General features: G+C 39.7%; 1 protein-coding gene across 3 annotated transcripts in view; it reads right to left on the bottom strand.

Moving 5' to 3' along the window:
* The window catches only part of si:ch73-267c23.10 (serine incorporator 1), a 52,188-nt gene extending 38,132 nt beyond the window's left edge, over positions 1-14,056 (bottom strand). For 2 of the 3 annotated variants that reach the window (XM_051672315.1, XM_051672314.1), the window contains exon 1: positions 13,818-14,056. Coding sequence is in view for 1 of the 3 variants with exons in the window: in XM_051672314.1 (XP_051528274.1) it covers positions 13,818-13,850 (33 nt within the window). In the remaining 2 variants the exon portion in view is untranslated. The remainder of the gene's footprint in view (positions 1-13,817) is intronic. The other variant, XM_051672316.1, reaches the window with a different exon arrangement.
* Positions 14,057-15,751: the final 1,695 nt, after the last annotated feature.

Genomic DNA, 15,751 nt, shown 5'->3' with positions numbered 1-15,751 from the left:
GGGAACAATCGTGCTTGGGCACGATACAATGCAACCGGGCCTAGTGTGAGTACGCCCTAATTGTCTCTCATTCAGGTGATGTCTAATCTCTTCAGTGTTATCCTCTAAAAGATTTATTCCTGTGGTATACGACAAAGTACAGAGAAACAGCATCACCAAATCTGACAGTACATTAGATGTTACCAAAATCTGTTACCTCCCATTATTCTTAACTAAGTGTGTCTAATATTCACCAAACTCATTCAGGTGATGGCTAATCTCTTCAGTGTTATCCTCTAAAATGTTTATTCCTGTGGTATATGACAAAATATAGAGAAACAGCAGGGTCACCAAATCTGACAGTACATAAGAGGTTTATAACATGGAAGAGTGTATGGAATTATTTTTCCCTTTCACGTGTTAGATTTTACAAAGATGCCTGGCATGTATACCTAACATTAATTTGTTTATTCATTACCTAAAAGTAATATTAACTATATATTATGTTTGTTTCCAGTGTTTATTTAAATGCAAAACAGTAATTGTTTGAAGACTTTAAAGTATTTGTTTCACCTTCAAGGTCAGTACTGTAAAAATTTAAAATAATTTTGAGCATATAGTGTGTTTATTAGGTGCTGTTTGCTGGACTATTGAGCCACTCAAGCTGTTTAATAGAAATAGCCATTGCAGAATCTGCACTTTATAAAACTTTATAAAATTATTTGATATTAAGTGAAGGTATTACGTGGTATTAGGGATCAAGAAAATAAAAAAATAAACGTAGCATTTGTATGTCTGTCTTGCACCTTTCATTTAGTCTTTCTGATTTTTTTGAACAAATTCAATGTGACAATTGCAGCAGATGCAACTCAACTTTACTTATGAAATTAAACTGAAGACTCCTCTGTTCTTGCGCAAGAACTCAAAGTCAGTAAATTAAGCCTCCTGAGGGAATCTCAACAATAAAAGCTTATTTTATTGGTTAAAAATTATTAGCAGGTATATACAAAGGTACAATATAAATGTAAAATTAAAACCTGCTGAGAAATTTCAGCAGTGCTGGAGATGCCGTAGGCGCACCCTATTAGGGTACCAAGTTTTCGTGTATGCTTAATGACACTGGCAACGAGGCAGCATCTGAAGAGCAGTGTTGGGTAACTTTACTTTTAAGGGTGCTTTCACACTGGCAGTTTAGTTCAAAACACAGCACGATTCGCATTAAAAATTGGTAATGTGAAAGCTGTCATGCGGACCGGGGAGCGCACCGCGGTACTGAACCCAAGACTACCTGTAGGAGGTGGTCCGAGTTTGGTTGCAATGGAACTGTAGCGCGATTCGTGTGAATGTGAAAGCAACCTGGACTCAGGTGTGCACTTGTTCAGGAAGTAAAGTAACCTGCACATGTGTTTTAGTCTATACACCTTATAAATACTATATATAAATACTATTATAGGTTATAAATATAGGGTATAATAGGAGATGACAGTGGCGATAACTTCACCTTGGACACGAGCGTAAGCGTGCAGTGTAAACAAAGATGCAAATGAATTCCTTGCAATCAGCTGTCTCCTCAAAAAACGCAGTTTGCGAGCAGCAGCAAGCCGCCTTCCCCTGGACATCTGATGAGTTACACCATGAAGCGCACATATATGCAGTTGTCGTTCACTCTGCTGTGCATAATGGCACCAAAATAACAAAAAAACAAAAAGTATGATGAGTTGCATTGTGTTCTCCATGCGTGTTTGTGATGACGTAAGATGAATGCAAATGCACCAGGGTTCGATAGAATCAAGTGAGTGTGAAACCAGACCAAAGCTGTGGGGGGCACCGGGAACAATCGCACTCGGAATCGGACCACAGCAAACGTGCCCAGTGTGAAAGCCCCCTAAAAGTAACACATTAGAATATTGGTTTACTCCTTAAAAAAGTAACTTCATTAAAAAAGTAAATTTTTATGGAAAGTAAAGCGTTATGTTACTTTTGCATTACTTTTTTCTCACAGCCACTTTCTCTTCTGCTATGCTATGCATTCCATACAAATAAGCCATGCACTGCATACAAGAGACAGGTCATGCTAGCTACTGTAAAACACTCATGTCAAAACAACATAGTAAAAATTTATATTTAGAAAGTAGGTCTTCACATCATATTTATAATAAAGAATCAATAACATGAATATGCATGATTTGTTTTTCCATCAACATGGCAGCCAATATGAATATTGAAGTATAACAAATATCTTACCTAAAGCAGCAAAGTCCAACACTTGAACCTGCATCATACTATAATATGTCATCATGTGCTGTGCCCATCGACAATGTCAGAATCAACTTAAGATGTTTTTCAAAAAAGGATAAAATTCAGTGGGGAATCACTTGGACCGGTCATTAAGGCACATGGCTTTTCCTAATACTGCTACTCAGATGATACGCAGCTCTACCTGTCATTCCAGCCTGATGACCCTACTGTCTAGGCTCATATCTCTGCCTAGGTACATTTCGGCCTGGATGAAGGAACGACACCTTCAGCTCAACCCTGCCATGACAGAACTCCTCGTGATCCCAGCCAACCCATCTGTTGACCACAACCTCACTATTCATCTTGGTTCAACTAAACTAACACCAACCAGAACAGCCAGGAACCTGGGAGTGGTGGTAGATGACCAGCTTAATTTCACTGCTCACATCTCATCAACCAGCCAGTCTTGCAGATTCATGCTTTACAACATCAGGAAAATCAGACATTTCCTGACTGAATACGCTACACAGCTCCTGGTCCAAGCTCTGGTAATTTCAAGACTGGACTATTGGTGTACTGCAATGCTCTTTTGGCTGGCCTTCCAGCTAACACAATTAAGCCACTGCAGATGATCCAGAATGCAGCAGCGTGTCTGGTCTTCAATCAGCAAAAAAAATGGCTCGTCACACTACACTTGATTTCACTCCACTGGCTAACTGTAGCTGCCCACATCAAATTCAATGCTTTGACTCTGGCTTTCAGTACTGCCAATGGAACCACACCCTCTTTCTTCAATTCACTTCTTTAGGTCTATGCTACAACTCGCTCTCTGCAGTCTGTGAATGAGCGACGCCAGATAGTCCCATCACAAAGAGGCTCAAAGTCTATTTCACGATCGTTCACTTTCTCTGCTCCTCTGTGGTGGAATGAATTTCCAACCTCCAACCTGTTACCTTCTCAACATTCAAGAACCAGCTGAAAACTCATCTTTTCCATGAGCACTTAACCAACCCACACTAATTGCACTTACCACTGCACTTACTGTATAGAAAAAAAGAAAGAAAAAAAATCCTTGTCTGTCTGTTTCTTCTGTGCTAGCATCTTAACTACTCCAGCCACTGTGAGAACTTGGCAGTCTTATACTGCAGATGTTGTTAAACTTTGTATGACAAATTGCTTGCTATGTGTCTCATTTTAAATCACTATGGATAAAAGGGTATGTTAATGACTAAATGTAAATGTAAATGGGGAATGCCAGCCTAACATGTTCAAGAAATGTGTCTGATAGTAAAAGAATATTTTTCACTTAAGTCATCTCAGTGCACACTTGTTTTGAATAGATCCACCTGGTGCGTACAGACGCCACTCGTTGAGTGCATACAACTTCAAAGGCGCATGTTGATAAAACTTGAATGGAATAATTTTTAATGCTACCAAAATGTCATAAAAACTGTTTGTTTCATGAATCAAACTACTTGTTTATTATAAAACAAAAATGTAGAATCTTTTTAGAAATGAAGAAATTTTCTCTGCGTACACACTCAATGTAGAATTTTGCTCGGAGCCACTGAACTGTAACACAGAGCAGTTCAGCTGCATTAGTTAGTGAATTGAGCGAGTATTTCACCCTGTGTATCATGTCGTGGCCAGTGGAAGACTAGTCTTATAATCCCTCTGCCTAAACAAGTATGCTTACACATACAAGGAATTTTTCTTGCTGACAGAAGCTTCCAGTGCACAAACAATATAACAAGACAGAGATAATACAAAAATAGAATAAAAATAAAAACCAAATAGAAAATATTAGTATACTTATATATATAATATAGAAATACACAATAAGACAAAAATTATAATATATACAAATCTGTTATATACAGATAGTGCAAAGGAGTGTAATGGCAGAAGAGGTAGGATATGTTGGATAAATATAAATAGCCTAAGCTGTGTATTGCACATCATTATTGCTCAGTAGGGCAGTTTTAACTGTTCATGACATGGATAGCCTGAGGGAAAAATTTTTCTTGTGCCTGACGGTTCTAGTGCTCAGTGCTTTGTAGTGCCGGCCAGAAAGCAACAGTCCAAAGAGGTAGTGGGCTGGTTGAGTGGGGTCCAGAGTGATTTTTCCAGCCCTTTTCCTCATTCTGGAAGTGTTCAGTTCTTGAAGGGAGGGCAGGGGTAACCAATATCACTGTGTAATAATTTTGTTTTATTTTTTTTTTTTTCTGGGTAGTAAGTGTTATTTCCTAATTGCTTATGCCTCAAAAGTATAGAAAATGGCTATTATTCCCCACAAACTTTGCTACTGTGACCAGGACAGTGATATTTTGAAATGTACCTATTTCCAATGAGAAAACGGGCGAATGTGTCTTTTCGTTCACATAAAGTCAGAAAAAAAAACAACTTATGAATCCAAACGAACATGTATTTATCACAGGCAGGACTGGCCACAGCGGACTGATTTCTCTTTGGGGAGGAACAACATCAAGTGGGAGCCACTGGTGGACCCCCGGAAGATGTTGATGCCACCACTGCACATCAAATTGGGCCTTATGAAACAATTTGTCAGAGCTCTAGATAAGGAGTCAGCAGCCTTCAAGTACCTTCAAGACTTCTTCCCTAAGCTGTCTGAGGCAAAGTTCAAAGCCGGTGTTTTTGTCGGACCACAGATAAAGAAGGATTTTGGATTCATATGTTGTTTTTTTCTGACTTTATGTGAACGAAAAGACACAAATTCGCCCATTTTCTCATTGGAAATAGGTAAATGTCTGTCCTGATTACAAAAGCAAAGTTTATGGGGAATAATAGCCATTTTCTATACTTTTGAGGCATAAGCACTTAGGAAATAAATAATAAACTGTGTTACATAATAATCTGCTCAGCATTCCAAACTGTCCTTTGTGTCTTCTGATGTCCGATTTTGTAGCTGAATCAAACCAGACAGTTATTGAAGTGCAGAGGACAGACTCAATGACTGCTGAATAGAACTGTATCACTGTATCAGTGCCTGTGGCAGGCTGAACTTCCTCAACTGGCGAGGGAAGTACAACCTCTGCTGGGCGTCTTCACAATGGAGTCAATGTGGGTCTCCCACTTCAGGTCCTGTGAGATGGCAGAGCCTACGAACCTGAATGACTCCACTGCTGCCACAGTGCTGTTCAGAATGGTGAGCGGGGTCAATGTTGGGGTGTTCCTCCTAATGTCTTCTCCACTGTTCTGAGCATGTTCAGCTCCAGGTTGTTTTGACTGCACCAGACAGTCTCTCTTCTGTATGCAGACTCATCGTCATCCTGGATGAGGCCAATGACAGTAGTTTCGTCTGCAAACTTCAGGAGCTTGACAGAGGGGTACTTGGCGGTGCAGTAATTTGTGTACAGTAAGAAGAGTAGTGGGGAGAGCACACATCCCTGGGGGGCACCAGTGCTGATCGTCCTTCAGGTGGGCCATCACCAGTCTCTCAAATGACTTCATGACCACAGACATCAGAGCGACAGGTCTGTAGTCATTAAGTCCTGTGATTTTGGGTTTCTTTGGGATAGGGATTATGGTAAAGCATTTGAAGCAGCAGGGAACTTCACACTGCTCCAGTGATCTGTTGAAAATTTGTGTGAAGATGGGGGCCAGCTGGTCAGCACAGGATTTTAGACAAGTGGGTGAAACACTGTCTGGGCCTTGTGATTTCCTTGTCTTTTGTTTCCAGAAGATTTGAGTTGATTGACAGACAATGACTGTATCTAAAAGGTGATTGGCTCTATTACCTGCAAGGTGGGACTTCCTTTCTACATCCATTGACTGTTGGGTGCTAGAGCTTCTTGGTTGAGCATTCCAATGTCTCCCATTCATTTAAATAGAAGTGACTCATCTCTGCTAAGCAGTCTCTGGCCTCACACTCTATAGAACTACAATGCCCATCATGCACTACATCTCCTCCCGAAAGTTTTTACTCCTGATTTCTCACAATACAGGGAAAGTAGAGGTGTACAAAAGCAACTCTGATATTAGGGTCTAAAATGTTTTTAAAAAATATTGCGTTACTTTACTCATTACTCGAAAAAGTAATTGCATTACCCCCAACACTACTCAAGAGTTGTGCACATTTCGGACCCGTTTTATATTACTCAAGCTAATTTAGCAGGGCATCTCCCGCCGATGTCAGCTGTAACTTGAGGAGGGCTGTCAATGTAAATATCAGATTTGGTAGACACTTAGTTGAGAATAAAGGGAGGTAACACATTTCGGTAACCTCTAATGTACTGTACAGATACAGATTTGGTGACCCTGTTTTTTTCTCTATACTTTGTCATAAACCACAGGAATAAACCTTTTAGAGGATAACACTGAAGAAATTAGTCATCACCTGAATGAGTTTGGTTATAGACATTTAGTTAAGAATAATGGAGGTAACAGATTTTGGTAACATCTAAAGTACTGTATGATTTCGTGATCTTGTTTCTCGATACTTTTTCATATACCACAGGAATAAACCTGAAAGACAAGACAATAATTCATATAATACAAATATATGTATTTCGTGCACAAATAAATGATAAAAAACTGAATAATGCAAGTAATTAACAACGAAATTAAAAGGCACATCGTAGCATACGTTTTTAAGAGAACTCTTCACATTAAATAGCCCTGCCCCCTCGACATGACTGTTTCTCACATCACTTGTGTGAAAGAAGATGCATTCTTTCACTCAAAAATGTCCTGGTTACTTGCATAACCTCCGTTCCCTGATGGAGGGAACAAGACGTTGTGTCGATGTAGTGACACTAAGGGTCACTCTTGGGAGCCCGAGGCACCTCTGGTCTTTGATAAATGGTCAATGAAAATTGGCGAGTGGTATCTGCATACCACTCCCCCGGACATACAGGTATAAAAGGAGCTGGTATGCAACCACTCATTCAGGTTTTATGCTGAGGAGCTGAGACAAGGTCCCGGCCATTTCAGCGGATAGTTCAGCGTTGTGGCAGGATGGACACAACATCTCGTTCCCTCCATCAGGGAACGGAGGTTACGCAAGTAACCAGGATGTTTCCTGTCTGTCACTCACTCAACATTGTGTCGATGTAGTGACACAAGGGGTCCCCATACAAAAACGCCACAACTGGCTGAACTGTGTTACGTGAACTGGCGGTGTGTGACAGGCAGATCACTGTGTGCCTCGTAGCCAGCGCACCAGGCCGACATGTAACCTCCCCCAACACTGTTATGAGTGTCGAACAGCCCTTTGGGACAATTCGACTACCCAAAAGATAGAGACGGGCTAGCCCAGTCGTGGCCTCTTATCCCCTTTTTTTCCCCACTCCCTAAAAAAGAGGGGATTATCCGACTGGGCCAACCAGGTCTAGTCGGGGGGGTGTCTCCCAAGGGGTGGACACCGCAGAGACCACACCTTGCCCAGAGAGAGGGGGGGATATTTAAGTGGAAATACATCACATAAGCTATGTCGGGAGAAGTCCCATGGTAGGTCCTACCCTACAGGGGAGGAGTTACTACAAGCATGGAGGCTGGGGCAGAGGGGCCTTTGCCCAAGGAAGACACCGTTTGCCAACAGGGAAACGAATTAGCGGAAGATATACGTCGCATGGGGTTACCTACGGGGAACCGCCACATGTGGAACACCTACCCCAGTTCAGGGCTTTAGTTAGCACGTGTACTGGGCCGGCAGCAAGTCTCTCCGAACACTCGACTGCCACAGGGCTCAGAGGAAATCAACCAGGGAACACAGTTAGTGAACACTACTGGGAGTTAACGGCACACGTCTTCAGCTCAGGGAAGGTGAAAGGCGCTATGTGCAAACGATAGCCGGCTGTCCCGGACTTACCTGCTTGTGTGTGCCACTACACGGGATGAAACCGGTTCCACCCGGATGTTGTAGAACCTCGCAAAGGTGTTGGGTGTTGCCCAGCCCGCTGCTCTACAAATGCTCGCAGCTGCCCGAGAAAGCATGTCCATCATTTCCGCATCAGCCTGTGACTGGGCAACCGCACCCGAGGGGAGGAGCCCAGCTGAGGCTTCTGCATCCGACTGGACGAGCCCGCTCTCCGATGCTGCGGTCGAGAGCTCATCAGCTTCGCAGGCTCCGAACAAGAGGTCGAACTCACCGTGAGAGACGAGCTGGCGGACTCATCCAGAAGCCCGATCGGGACAGACGAGTGTGCTGGGGAATGGGAGGTCCGTGGGGGGATACCCGGCGGAGGTGGTCCCATTGGGGTCCCCAAATCGCCCCTAGTGCTAGCCGTGCTGGCCTCAAACCCATAGGTAGAAGGACCGAGGCGGGGAGCCGCTGGGGTGGCTTGCTTCCTTACGAAAGCAAGCCGCGACCGCATCGTTGCCATGGTCATGTTCTCGCAGTGAGAACATGATCCATCCACAAACGCTGTCTCCGCGTGTGTCATGCCCAGACACGAAAGACAGCGATCGTGACCGTCAGAAGTTGAGAGGTAACGACCGCAACCAGGAATAACACACAATCGGAAAGGCATCTTTACAAAGACATTCCGTGTGTGCCGCTCTTTTAGAAAAATATACTCTTTTTTCTGCCAAAGTGCCCAGGGGCATTCTCTGCAGTGCACCAGTGCAGAGGAGGGAGAAGCCACTGAAATGCGCCGTCAGATCCAGCAGAGGTATATGAACAGTCAGCTCAGTAAACATCGACCGTTCGGCTCCGAAGAGAAAATCTGAATGTTGCATACCAGCTCCTTTTATACCCGTATGTCCGGGGGAGTGGTATGCAAAAAACACTCGCCAATTTTCTTTGGCCTTTTATCAAAGACCAGAGGTGTCTCCGGCTCCCAAGAGTGACCCCTAGTGTCACTACATCAACACAACGTCGACTGAGTGACAGATAGGGAACTTGAGGAAAAACAGCCTCTAGTCACAAATTTCTATAGGTCACCGATTTCGACACAACACCTGTTTTGTGCAACAGGCCTCGAAAAACGGTTAACCACATTCTTTTAATTTCAATCACATTTGGAATTTCATAACATCTCAGGTATTCTATAAATAAATGAATCTCCGTTGTGATTGGATCCGTCAATGTGAGCCCAATTTGAAAATTCAAATTTCAAAGTTCAAATTTCAAATCTATTCGCACAGTGTGCTTTATGGGGGCCCCTGCAACATAGGGTCTTTTTACCCCAAATACTATCCTTTCACTTAATGAACAATTATTTAAAAAAACTTTTAATCACTTTGAACAAAACTGAAAATGACATGTAAGTATTCTGTCTTAAAATAAATGTAATAATTTCAGGGATTCTCATTAGCTACATAAATTTGCAGTCTTTTAAAAATAATTAAATATTAGATCAAATTACCTCAAATTCAAACTTTAGACAATGCATGCAATTATCTTATGGGTCAGGAATATTTTGCAGTGTATAGAGACAAACAGGTGTTAAGGCAAGTACTGTGGTGTTTTTTGTTGCCGTTTAGTGTTTTGGGAGAAAATAAAATCAAAAGTGCCTTTTACTAGTGGTCTTTTGTCCCGTTGTACTCTACTCCAAAAGACAACTGTATTTCTCTAGAAAACACATGTGTTTTAAATATTCTCTAGAAAACACCTGTTTAAAATATTCTCTACACCTGTTTAAAAATATTCTCTAAAATACAAATTTGTTTGGTAGTGTTGTCTAGAATACACTTGTTTAATAATATTCTATACCTGTTTAATTATATTCTCTAAAAACAATAAAATAAAAAAATATTTCATACAACTCACCTTTTTTATATTTTCTAAAATACACGTGTTTACTAATAACTGTCTAGAATACATCTGTTTTAAAAATTTTGTCTAGAATACACTGGTGTTTAATAATATTCCCAGGAATTCAACTATAGACCATTTCAAGGACTGATCGTTGGTGACATCAAGTGACGTCATTGTTCCATGAACATTTCCTGCTTGTCAAAACAGAGACTATTTAGCAGAGACAGGCCACTTCTATTAAAATGAATGGGAGAAATTGGAACACCCAACGGCAGCCAAGGGTCAACGGATTTAGAAAGGAAATCCCGCCTTACACATAAAATAGCCAACAAGGTTATTATATTTTTGCATTTTCAATTAGTTTTTATTGTATATCATTTTCCAATTTGCTATAAATTTCAGTTTAGTTTTAGTTAGTTTCATTAATGATTTTGTTAGTTTTAGTTTCATTTTTATTTTGTAAACACATTTCTATTTTGTTTTAATATTTTAGTATCAGTTTTAGTAATTTATTGTTTTGCAGAGTTAACAGAACACTTCCAGAGTGTAGACCAAAGCAAGACATTTGAATTTAAGCTTGGCAAAATTACACAATTCACTTAAAGCAAACCGAAACTGCTGAATATTTGCAGAGTTTACTAAAGTCTTTCTAGCAAGTCAGTTCACTCTCCACCATTTTTGAAATGCTCTCGGGAGGCTATTTCCAGTCTTAGACAGTGCAGCTTCTATCTACTTGAATGGGGGAACACCGAAATCTCCAAGATGGTTGGTCAACTTTGCTATTAAAGAACATATTTTAAATCTGCATTAAAATCGGTCACCAATTGTATCATTAATTTTGCTTCTTTTGCTCAATCACGCAAAAAAAAAAAAGCTGATTGGCTCTTTTACATGTGAGGTGGGACTTCCTTTCAACATCTGTTGGCAATTGGGTGTTCCAATTTCTCCCGTTCATTTAAATAGAAGTGATACATCTCTGCTAGATAGTGTCTTGAGTTTACTTAGACTCAGCATACTTGTGCATAATAACAATAACATAATGGTTTGAGATTCAACCAAGTCACAAAGAACCAAACAAAAGCAAATCAAAAGTATAAAAGTTAAATGTATGAAAAGTTCAAATGAACTTAAATTCATGTTAAACATGAAATCTTTTTAAATTGTTGAGGCTCACTGTACTGATGGCGGACGCTCTGTCACTTTGTTATATATATATATATATATATATATATATATATATATATATATATATATATATATACATAATGTTTACATACACTGCATACAGTGTCTCGTATAATCTTGAAATCTGTGGCCGTCTGTTAAATATAGTATGTTATTTATTCAACCGCGAAGCCAGAGGCCTCTGCAGCGCAGAAATGATCCAAATGTGAACATGAATAAAAAAAAGTGTACTACATCAGACATGACCGGACTTCCTCATTCTGATCTAAACCTATAAACAAACACACACACAGGTCAAATTTTTCTGCCATGATGAGAGCTCGTTGATTAGTGATCACAAAAGCAATAATTTATTTTTAATAATTATTATTTTATTTAGGTTAGTTTTTAAATAACTGCTGTTAGTTTTGTTTCGTTTTAGTTTTTCATTTATTTTTGAAGTATTTATTTTATTTCAGTTTACGAAAACATTTTTTTATAAATTTTCATTATCGTTAGTTTTAGTTTACGAAAATAACCTTGATAGCAAATCACTTTTTAGATACAGAAATCGCCTGTCAATCAACGCGAGAACGTGCATGGGCATTAGCTATACAAGACATTAAAAATGCGTTTTTTAGCGTAATCTAAGTTAAAGATGCAGAATTTATTATTCCAATTGTGACGGAACAACACGCCCCTCCCGTGGATCATCGTCGCCCACCGTTTGGCGGCACGCGACGGGGCTGACCTGAACCCAATGAAGAGCCTCATCACCTTTCCCTTTAAACACTGAGCGTGATTCTCCTCGGGAGACCGGTCTCTACCTGCTGGCTCCAGGAACGGAGCGGGCAGGGTCCGGTGAGAGTTAGATGGTCGCGGGACCCGGACCCCGGAACCCTGGTGTGAGTTAAATGTGATGCCGGGGTTTGTAGCACGCATTGCGGCCAATGGGCCAGGATGCCAGGCCGCTATTCCCCCCAAGTGCCAAGACCCAGGGAAGCCGGGATGCGCGAATGAAGCCGCCGCCCCATGCGCCTTGGACCAAGAAGGGGAGCGCATCGTGGCTGCCGGGATCCCGCCCACTATCACCTGGACCTTCCCATCTTCACTACTCTTCCTTCACATAGCGCTTTCCACCACGAAGGCCCCAGATTAGTGATGGGTCATTCGCGAACGAGTCGGCTCTAAGAGCCGGCTCTTGTAGGGGAACGTTGGGAGCCGGCCCGTATATCAGAAGAGCCGAATCTATTTATAAAAATATTTTAAAAATTAAGATATGAATAATCAAAAGATTTAAATGAATAGAATTAACCAATTCAAAGAACGCAAAAATAAATAAAATAACATAGGCCTAAATGCTCAAGCGCACACATTCGTTCTGACTGTCTGCTCAGACTAACACCCTCACCTGTTGTTCCTGTCAGTCAGACACGCAGTGTCGACCAATGAACCAAAGATGCGTGTGGGAGGGCGGAGCCAACTTATTATGTTGTTCAGATTGTATTCGTTTTGAATTGTTACATTTATATGCACTTTGTTTATATACATTAAAAAAGTTATATATTCAATGCACATATGTAATAGCATCCTTTTTTACATTTATTTCAATTTGTGGGATGCTGCAGTTTTGCAAATTAATTATTTTTCTTTGATATGGTGCAATATTCTATTATGCTGTTCAGATTGTATTCGTTTTGAATGGTTAGATTTATATGCACTTTGTATATATATATTAAAAAGTTATACTTTAAATGCAAATGCAAACCAATGCCTTTTTAAATACATTGTGGTTAAGGTAGAATATGATTTCATTTAATAATTTAATTAGAATTGTTTTAACACCAATCATAGTCAAACTATTGCAAACTGTTTGACTTGAAAAAATACAAAACGTTTTTTGTTTTTAAAGAGCCGTTTGGGAGCCAAAAGAGCCGGCTCTTTTTGGTGAGCTGAGCCGAACGAGCCGGCTCAATGAAAAGAGCCGAAATGCCCATCACTACCCCAGATTCCCCTTTGTTTGGACATTTTAAATTGATACCTCTCCGCGGCCTGACGTCACACCCACTGTGTCCGACTCTTGCTCACCATGCCACACAGTATTGTAAGATTTTACATCTTATTTGAAATTATTTGACCAACCGTTTTGGAGATTTCGGTCTTTCCCCATTGAAGTAGATAGCAGCTGCACTTTCATGACGCTTGTTTACATAGAAAAATCAGACCAAACTGCCCAAGAGCGTTTCAAAGAAGACCGCTGAGTGGACTGACTTACCTTGAACAAAAGACTTTGTTTAAAGGATCATACGTTTGGAGCGTTCTAATTCCTTTGTTTTTGTTTGCATTCTTGAAATGGTCTATTGTTGTGTTAATGCAGGCGCATTATGACGTCTTGCGTTCTGTAACAGCGTGAGTCATGCGCGTCACTCAGCGGATTAAAAACACTTGACCCTACAGAATAACCAACAAAAAATTCCCACTATAAGAAAAAAAAAAAATTATAATAATTATATATACATAAAAACAAAACCTTTTACATAAGCCCTTTTGTACACGTAACTCTCTCAGTGCTGACTGGAAACAAGGAAACAATACGATTAATCCCGTTAAACACGAGCAAGTCCTCGCAGCACCATTACATTTCAGTTCATTGTCCCTTTAAATTTGTGGGGGGAATATACATAAAAAATATTTTATGAAAATCACACAAACTTACCCAACTAGACAGGGGCCCCAGTACAGCACCCATTGGGCCTATAAATCTAACAATACAATCGCGTCAATTCCTAAGGTCTTCAAAAGTCGCAATGTCTCCGATGTCTTATAAAACACTTACTGTGTGATACGACTCAAATTAATACCTAAAGAGATCCCTCATAAATGACTTGTGAAAGTATCATCTTGGAAAATAATTAACTATCCATACCCCATTCGACCATGCGCCTGCACCATGGGTTCTGGATTTGCAGGTGTTACGAGATTTTCGGTTTCCTAGATATTTGTTTTCTCTGGGCGGTGCTAACATGAATATTCATGAGCTTCCTCAACATGCGCGTGGAACTGAAAATGTGAGTCCACGCTATTCAAATCTCAACATAAATACCTCTGTTAGATTATTTTGAAACGGTAAGCAAGTTTCAGGGTCGAAGTTAAGCCTAAACAACTATTTTCATTTTCGCAACAGTTTTATAGTTTGTAATGTGTGGTTATGATTAGTCTTTGCGTTTTAAGCAGCTTTGCCTGAATGATTACAGCCATGTTAACTCAGATTAGCCATCTAAACTAAACTACAGCTATTTTGTTCCTCGTGTTCTTCTGTTGTATCTTGTTATGTAATTATTGCAATATTTAATATGTTGTATAATGTTTTCCTCAAAAATGTGTTTATTAACAGAAAATATGCACAGCAAAAATTCCTGTTAGAAAAAGAATAAATTAAACTAAAGTGAAATACATTCTTTCAATATAATCTTGTGAAAACAAGTCTTAACACCTTATGGCAATTTTACTCTGTAAATGTAAGTCTATCCTTGGTTGTAATGATGTTTTCTGTAATCTGGAGACAAGACAATTGTTTTCTGCAATGAGAGGCAATGCACTTCTTCAGTGTATGACTTTCACATAATATACAATCAGATAGCAATTCATGTAAGGCATTTGTGTGCAAAATATGTAGTTGTTATAATCAAAACTGTAACCATAAATGTTGATATCCATTGCTCTAATGACACATTATTATTTTGTAGTGTGCAGAAGTTGTTCTAATAGGCAAATCTTGAAATGATAGAGGAAGACAGAACATCAGCTACCACAAAAATCACTGTTTTAATTGGGGTTGAAAGAATGTCATCATTACCAATAACATATTAAATACACATTGATTTGCCATTGTTTCCACAGAAGACATAAGTGATACCTGTTTTTGTGTAAGGATGTTTGGAGACAAATATTCTAATGAATTTTTTTTTCACAGAAAGTGACAAAAATGCACTATCCTAGGCCTGTGGTTAGTATACGTTTTTGACAAATGCTTTGTTTATATATATATATATATATATATATGTCATATGCATAGAAAAAAAAATGCTCTCACAAAGGCATTTGGAAGCCAGTTCCAGGGGGAAAAATATTGACTCTTGATAAAAAGTGAATTTCTGACACTGATTTCTACTCATGTGATGTCTATTTCAGTGTGTCTTTCAGTTTATATATTAGAGCAGCAGTGGCTGGTACCACTGACAGTGTGGGACTCAGGCAAATATAAGAATAAGAAGACCAGAATCGGAGTGGGGTTACCTATGAACGAGACTTTCGAATGTTAAATAGTTAACTCATGGATCATTAGATTTAAAGATGTTTTCACACTAATTATCTCTTTGAAGACCATTAGACAATAAAATGAGATGGAAGTGGAGTATCAGTGATTTTCATATAGCAACATGTGGTGAAAGAACTGATATCAGGGTCTGACACTTGGCCTAAAGTTAATAAGTATTTACAAAATGAGGGGGAAAAAAGAAAAAAGAAATTAAGGGTGCCAGAATCAGACATGGGTATGTTAAAAAAAAAAAAAAAAAATTATTAGGCCAACAATACATTCCTACAGATTTATTTCAGTCAGCAGTTATGTAAAGGCACTGATAACAACCA

This window comes from Myxocyprinus asiaticus, chromosome 35 (assembly GCF_019703515.2).
Source record: "Myxocyprinus asiaticus isolate MX2 ecotype Aquarium Trade chromosome 35, UBuf_Myxa_2, whole genome shotgun sequence".
Classification (NCBI taxonomy): Eukaryota; Metazoa; Chordata; class Actinopteri; order Cypriniformes; family Catostomidae; genus Myxocyprinus; species Myxocyprinus asiaticus.
This window is presented reverse-complemented; position numbering and strand designations above follow the sequence as displayed.